Consider the following 8,485-nt stretch of genomic DNA (forward strand, 5'->3'; position numbering starts at 1 on the left):
GACATATTATCAAAATGTGAGCTTCAAATATGATACAACAGGTCTTTGAGTAACGTTTATTTTATTCACCTTTCAATCAATATTGTACTGCATTGCACTATTTTGCTTCCACACAAAAAAAACGTATTTAAATAGCATCTAACTAAAATGTATTATAGGTAGATATAGAGCAACAATTAACATTTATGACACTTACAAATTATGTATTCACTGATTTATATTGCAAGTTAACAAAAACCTTACTTTTTGGCCATCAGCAACTACACAAAATTGAATTATTTTCTCTCAGTTTGGGTCTGAAATTTTGAATAAAACCTTTTTTTTCATCCTTAAGTATGAGATCCATATTCTCCTATAGAAAACAATAAAGAAATAAATAAAAAAAATCCAAACTTTTCTTTTGTCCTTTGTTTTTTGTTTTTCCATTTAGAAAAAAAATAGTATAGACTAGTAATTTATATATCAGTACAGGGTTCATAAATGCAATGCTGGCAACACCCAGCCAGCTTTCCACATTAATCTTGTTCTTTGTTTGCATTTAAAATTTGCATGTGTACATTGACAACGTCAAGAGCTACCCTCCGCTGTAACCCCATCCAGCAAGAGCAAAGGGCTCTGACAGGCATTTTGCACCAGTACTCAAAAATGCTCACTCACTAACCTAATGAATTTGAAGTCCCTAGTTCCTTAGATTCCATTTGTGTCTATTCTGGGCAGAAAGCATCAGGTTTAGATTCCAGATTGAAAAACTCACAGTGAGTTTGTAGATGTTCTTATTTAATGTTCTGTTAATTATTAATAATGGAGAAGATGATAAATACAACAACTGGTGCATTCACAAGACATACAGAGAATGCATATAAAGGGGAAATGAGTATATGAGTGTATTTGCATCTCTCTCTTTTTGTACTAAAACATAACTTTATTATAGTCAGTCATAAAATATTAATAACTGGTACCATAAAAACATGGCAGAATGTATAGTGATATATGCGTAGCACTGATATATAATAGAAATGTCAAGAATTGACAGAAGTGCTTTGTAGTGTGACATATAACCTATACATTATTATCCATCAACTAACATTTCTAATTCTCGTGTACTTTTAATGAGATCATATTTATTTTGAGACTACATGGAACATCTGTACTTTTAAAAATGAATGTCACACCACACGACTATTGAATAAAGCCGGATCTAGCATGTCGTTGATGTGACATGATCTGGGTTTAATTACGTTTTATGTAAACGACGACTGATGAAGATGGGTGATAAATGGACAGTAACAAGGTCGCACTTGTTTACAGTTGAGAGCGACACACATGCCCTTTTTGTGGTCAGACTCTTGAAAAATCCAAACAAACCCTCAGTGAATAATTACAATTTATTGCAAAATGTAGTTAGCAGTTATATTGCATTCTCTAGTTGGACCTTTACTTCTCCATCAACCCCAGAAATGAAGCAATCGCTTTCTGGGTTATTAGATTTAGCACATGAATAGAGAGCGCTTGTGCAGAAGCTGCAAGCCTGCCAATGTAATATCGACACAGAAGAGCAACCTGCTCACGTGTGAAAAGTAAGAAAAGATTCTGGTATAAAAAAATATGCCACTTTTCCTTTAGAAAAGCAAAATGTATGTATAATTGTATTTATTTTAAGGACTAATTCTAAATATTAACAAGCATGCATATTATTAGCATACTGGCTGTTTATATAAAGCACATATTAAAGGCTCGTTCTGCATGACCATAATTAGATTCTCCATACCTAAACTTAACAACTACAGAACATTTCTAATTATTAATAGGCAGCAAATTAAGAGTTTATTGAGGCAAAAGTACTAGTTAATAGTAGGGCTGGGTATTGACACAAATTTCACAATTCAATATGATTTCTATTCACAAGCCTGACATTCAATTCTGATTTCCATTCGATTCAATATCAATTGTTTTGCATATATATTAGGTACAATACATGACAAATTTTCTAAAGCAAAAAACATAAAAAAATCTCTAATCAACTAATGCTGTAAAATATGCACGAGACTCAGCTGGTACTACATTGTAATGTTCAGGGTTAAAATGAACTGATTTGCATACAAACACTTAAATTAAATTACATTTTAAAATTAAAAACTTCCATTTTAGTTATAATAGTAACTTTACAATTATAAAAGTATATTTCCACTCCAATTCGTTTTTTTGAAATATAAACATTTAAATGGTGGCTGTCATAAAAACCTGACAGATTTATTCAAACATAAAAACTCATAATCGCCTATTTTTATTTTTATTCAGTGGTAGAAATGGCTTCCATTGTATGGTGTTTATCTTCACTTTTAAAATATGTATGATTATTATCTGCATGTATCATTTTCTAGGGTCATGACCCCAGCAGTTTCATTTCTCCTGAGAGACTCGTGTAACTGTAAGGACTGAACTCACCATCCTACATAAGCAGGTTTATACAGACAGCCAAACCTGAACAGCTCTCACCCAAGTTGATTTTTATGCTATACTGATAATAAAACAATGGATCTTCACATAAGCTGCAATATAAAGCTGTTTTCACTTCTGTATCTGGCACTGCACTGTAAGTGGTTTAAACTCATATTCCTCCTCAAATATTTTAAGTTTGCTATTTGATGTTTAAATAATATTGTTGTTTTTAATTGTATATGTTTTTTTTATTTTTACTTTACTACTGATTTATTTTAACTGCTTTTAAGGATTACATACCCATGAGTTAATTTAAAATATATAGGCTATATAATATATATATTTTTTTTAAGATCTCATGACTTTCCAATTTTACCAAACACTAATGATATTGAGAATATTCATCATGATCTGAATATATTTCTTCATTATTTACTCTACATAAACGTTTCACTGTGCATGTAATTTCAGGCATTTTATGGAAGATTTCATTGAACGTCTCTGTGCAGCAGGGGCAAAATCCCACACTGAGATGCCCACTGATGCCCGACAGCAGCAAAGGGGTTTTGAGCTGGTATAAACAGACTCCATGGCACTTGCCACAGCTGATCCTCTCCTACAATATCACCAACATTTCACGGGTGCGCTATGGCACAGTACAGGACCACAGCAGATACGCTGTCTTAACCAGGGAAGGGTTAAACCCTCGTCACTTCTTACAAATCATCACAACTTTACAAACTGACACTGGAACTTATTATTGCGGGTTTTCAGACAAAAACCAGATGCACATGTTTGACGACTGAATGCAAATGCTGCATTGTATATCATGTTTTAGATATTTACTGATCTTAAATGCATCCTTGTGCAAGTGAACTTTATTTATGGAAAACAATAGACTTTTTAATACTATATCATGCATTCTATTTTCCATCAGTGTCTATTTCATGAAAGCTATCTTTTTAATGTTCAAATATTTCTGGCTTGCATTGCAAAACCTGCAAACTTTGCTCTAATTGGATTAGTTGGCTCCCAGGAGATCTGTGCAGAAGTGCTGCCAGTGTTGTGATAGAACGAGCATCTGTCTGGGCCAGTAAACCAACATTTGTTTACTTTCCTGTTTTTATGTCCCTCTTAACCGAATAACAGTCAAATATTTTAACACATGCACTGATACTTTATGGTGTATAACAGAGAAGAAAAACAATATTTTCTTTTCAGCATATCATGGAAAAATATAAATAAACACAATAGCAACTGTGTACTATATATTATATTATATTATATTATATTATATTATATTATATTATATTATATTATATTATATTATATTATATTATATTATATTATATTATATTATAAAAGTCAAACTAACAAAGCACTGCATCTGTGGATTAAAAAACCTATTAGACCTCGCTAGCATAAACTATGAAATGTAAATGATTTATTGTTATTTTGAAAAGAGAAAGATATGATTGTATAAAATAGCATAAACTAACACGGTGCCTGCCCAGCATTGGTTATTATTGTTGACTAACTAAAACTATAATAAAGGGGGGCAAAAAAACATTTTCATTACTTGAAATAAGATAAACAATAGCTGAAATAAAATAACATACTAAAAAAATCTAAATTTTTATATACTGTAGTTTAACTGTACTAAAAAAAATAAAAAAATAAAATAAAATGTATAAAAACTATGTAGACAAAAATAAAATAATATAAATAATAAAAACTACAAAACACATAAACGATAACTGAAATAAAATAAAACATGAAAAACATTCTCAATTTTTATGTAGTTTAACTTGTAATTTACTTTAAAAAAAATTAATAAAAATGAATAAAAACTACGTAGACAAAAAAAAAATATTTAAATAAAATTGAAAAGAAAATGGGAAGTATAAAATAAAACTGATTAATTAGATAATAAATAAAATTATTAGCTATCAGTGATAGTAAAATAAAACTGCTGCAGACACCACTGATTGTAAAATACTATTTAAAAAATATATTTTTAATTTTATAACATATGTTAAAATACAATTTTAAAGAGTTCATTGTAATAAAATATTTCTGTTAATATTAAAAACATGAATTTCCTAAAATGTGATTAATTTACCCTTTGAAGGAATCAACAGTGTAATGGTTGATTGCTTTTAAATGGACCATCTGCACACTGCATATGAGCACATGGGACGTTTCTCAACCGTCAGCCTCTGTGTCAACGTCATAAGAGTCAACACTGAATCAAATCAAGCTTCACTGGCTCTAGAGGGAAATTATATCTCAGACAGCATTCGCTCACACACAATACATATAAAGAAATTAAATGAAACAGAAAAGAAATGAACAAGAATAGAAAGGCAACTAGTGTGATTCTCGTTATTATCATCTCTCTTCTTCTGCTGCGGTAACACTTCAAAGCCAAAATCGAATAAATCAGTGAATGTCTTGATCATGTAGCTCAGTGGAGATTTCTTTTACAGCATTGCTTCAGGTGAGAAGGACACAATGAACCAGATGTTTAGCAGAGGACTTCGACTTATTGTGGAAGGTAAGAGATGCTTTCAAGAAGTTTAGAAATGTGGTTTTGCTCAGTTTATACTCATCATAAACATGTTTTTCAGTTCCTCACATCCGTGTTGATCGCCAGGTGACTCCGAAAGTGCATGTTCTTCTCCCTGCTGGAGGTCAGAAGCAGCGATCAGAGGGAGCGACGCTGGCGTGTGTCATCAGTCTAAAGCGCTGAGGATCACATGGAAGGTAAATGGAGCAACAGGTCTGAAAAACACACGCCAGCTCTCCACAAGTGCACAGAGAGCCTGGAGGCACATTCTCGGCAGTGGGACTGTATTCTGTTCTGGCTCATAAATGGAGTGGTGAAAATATGTACAGATGTGAGGTAACATACAAAGCGGCGTTTCACTATGATAAGGCAGAGTCGTCTCTCTGCAGTCCTCCTGAGAGACTGTAACTGTGTCCTGGGTTAGAGGTTCTCTAAATTGCATGAGATCCATCTGCTGACCGCTGAGCTGGAGCTCATATTTCACTTAAAAATCTAAAGATGGGAAAAAAGGACAATATATTTTCTAAAGTAACTTTGTTTCTAAAAACTAAAGAAAGTCTAAAGAATTCTAGATTTTTGTATATATATATATATATATATATATATATATATATATATATATATATATATATATATATATATATATATATATATATATATATTATTATAAATGTAATGATTCACATAAAAACAGGCTTCATTTTCTTTAAACATATTATTATTATTATTATTATTATCTTAAATTTGCCATGAAACTGACTGTATATTCTGTTTTGTTTTGTTTTATTTTGTTTCTTTGGTTAGATAGCCACATTATTCATTAATAAATCTGTTTTTAAATGAATTCAGAATATTTGTATTATTATTTTCACAATATTTTCTCATTACAGCAGATGCATTTGGATGTTTTCCTTGTGTAGTTCTCATTATTCTTAATGATGATTCTAATTATTCTAATACAGTGGTTTTTAATCAAATCATCATAATCTGAAGCTAGCAAAACAAAATACTGCAATGGTATTTAAACATGTAATGGTTCCTGTAAGCATATTATTATTATTATTATTATTATTATTATTATTATTATTGTTGTTGTTATTGTTATTGTTATTATTATTATTATTTCCTTCAATTTGTCCTGAAAACTATATATACGTTTATATACTTTTTGTTTTGTTTTGCAACTCTTCCTTGATTAGCTAGCCAAGCAAAAAAACAAAAACAAAAAAAAACATAATGTTATTGCACAGTGCATATCTTTCTACACAATGATGTTAAAGAAATCTGTATACTAGCTACTTCATATATTTAATATGATATATATTAACACATCCAACAATGCCTCTATATATACATGCTATATATTAACTTATGTGTGTGTGTGTGTGTGTGTGTGTGTGCGTGCGTGAGTGCGTGTGTGCGTGCGCGTGTGTGTGAGTGTGTGTGTGTGTGTGTGTGTGTGTGTGTGTGTGTGTGTGTGTGTGCAATATAATGTAAAATGATATTAATAATAAACTGTATAACAATGGGGGGGACTATTTTTAGAGACCTATTTGATGTGGCTACCACAGCTTTCAATATTTAAAAAAAGGATGCAAAAAATGCTACAAAAGTATCAAATGTTCATTGTTCAGTCCTACCATCCAACAATGGCTCATGTGCAACATCAGTGTAAAGTTGGTCTGCAGTGACTACATCTGATGTACCACAAGAGGGCGCTAGAGGTTTAATGTAAGACCTGTTTACTGAAAACTTCAATCAAAGGTCATGAGAAGGGCAGCTCAGAGACCAGACACTTCTTGCTCTCAGAAACAGTTGGCGTGCCACTTGTTCCTTTCTCTTCTTTTCCAAACTTCTTCAAGTCTAACTCGAATATTATTAGGATAATATAATAAACATGCCTAATCAGTTTCTCCTTTGACTTCAATGGCAAAAATGTTCCTAACGTGAGCTGGAAAACACAAAAACAGATTTCCGAGATTTATTATTTCAAATGGGTTTGTAACCAATTGTCCAATTATATTTGTTTAAAATGTGAACCAACATAAATCAGTTACTTATGCTTTCCTACAAAATCATGAGTCATTAGTCCAGCCCTTGTTGATAAATAACAAAGATATTCATGAACGCTGGAAAATAAACTTGTGTGTTCACTACTATATGTAACAAAAACACTAGCGCTCTAAAATATAATGACTATGTGATATAGTGCATAAATTTATCCATAGGCGGAGCGTGTGTTAGGCTGGGATTAGTAAAAATGCCCCTGCACAAATTAAATCTATTATGTCTGTTGCTAACAAAGTTTAAATGGATAGTTTAAATCAGCCTATGTATGATGTATGTAGGCCTAAGTATGGGATTCATTTCGCAGTGTAGACAGCTTCAGTGATTATAACGATAGTTTTGTTTTTTGACAGTGCGATTGATCAAAGTTAGTGATAAAGTCATTTCTGTAGCCTACATCATTTATTCGCCATTTGAATAACTGTGGGAAGGAAACGTTATCAATTTCTAATGTTTTAATTAAATGGTAATCACATTTAATACAAATTCAGTCCCATTAAACATATTTACATGACACCCATGTCTGGTTCTTGCCTAAAAAGACAGGTTTATGATGTTTGTATTTAATAGATTTGGCTGCTTTTAGCCTCACCCTCCACCTATGTATTTGGTCAAATGTTCATTATTAGAGTTCAGTTTTCTAGTTAACTATCGAGTTGAATTGAATAAGGTAAATGATGTTACGCCATATTGTTTATGAGCTGTTTAAACACTGACTGAGCCATTACACAAGACGTGAGACATTTTGGTAAGGTGTTCTTTCAGCATACCTTCTGAAGTTCATTCATGTTTACTTCGTGCTGTGACTAGTAGTAAAGATGAACAGATGATGGTTCTTTATCTGAGTTCATTATCTGAGATCTGTCACGACGCATTAAAGAGCACCAAAACGGTATTTATTCTCTGAATTTTGCAATAATATTGGCTGCAATTTTGTTTCATATCAGAAGTGACAAAACACAAAACTTATTGCGATTTATTAGATGGAAAAAAACTAAATAAAAAAAAACTAATAAATACGGCAATTGTCATGTGTCAACCGAAAACAGCATCGATCAAGAATTGATATCGGTTTATAAAAATAAGAACTGATTAATATCTAGTGATCAAAATTTCAACCCAGCCTTAAAAACATGTTTTATCTGCATCACTTTTATAAATGAATGCATCTAATAGATACTATAGAGTTGATAGGAATGAATTGGTGTCTGATGCTCAGATTCTATGGGGGCTGATCAGGGAAAGTAATCCAGCAGTTCTGAGTATGCAGCTATAGACAGTTCTGCTGACTACACTGAAGTGTGACACGGCTCATGCTCACATGGAGACATGAGAAGCATAAACAATATCTATTAAAAGTTGCAAACACTGATGTTTTTGCTTACTTTGAGCATTCGATTAAATGTGAAT

General features: G+C 31.9%; 1 protein-coding gene across 1 annotated transcript; it reads left to right on the forward strand.

Annotated features, from left to right (window-relative positions):
- The first annotated feature begins 2,093 nt into the window (after positions 1-2,093).
- On the forward strand, positions 2,094-3,384 carry sid1 (secreted immunoglobulin domain 1). The gene is made up of 2 exons (XM_042733444.1): positions 2,094-2,593; positions 2,911-3,384. Exons 1-2 carry the CDS (start codon positions 2,533-2,535, stop codon positions 3,243-3,245), a joined length of 396 nt encoding a protein of 131 aa, XP_042589378.1. The 5' UTR covers positions 2,094-2,532; the 3' UTR covers positions 3,246-3,384.
- Positions 3,385-8,485: the final 5,101 nt, after the last annotated feature.

This window comes from Cyprinus carpio, chromosome B11, assembly GCF_018340385.1.
Source record: "Cyprinus carpio isolate SPL01 chromosome B11, ASM1834038v1, whole genome shotgun sequence".
Lineage (NCBI taxonomy): Eukaryota > Metazoa > Chordata > Actinopteri > Cypriniformes > Cyprinidae > Cyprinus > Cyprinus carpio.

Excerpts from the sequence above, each read along its gene's own strand:
- sid1 (XM_042733444.1), top strand. The coding sequence starts at position 2,533 with ATGGATCTTCACATAAGCTGCAATATAAAGCTGTTTTCACTTCTGTAT. Across the intron at positions 2,594-2,910 it reads TCTGTATCTGGCACTGCACT|GCATTTTATGGAAGATTTCA; the intron begins GTAAGTGGTTTA and ends ATGTAATTTCAG.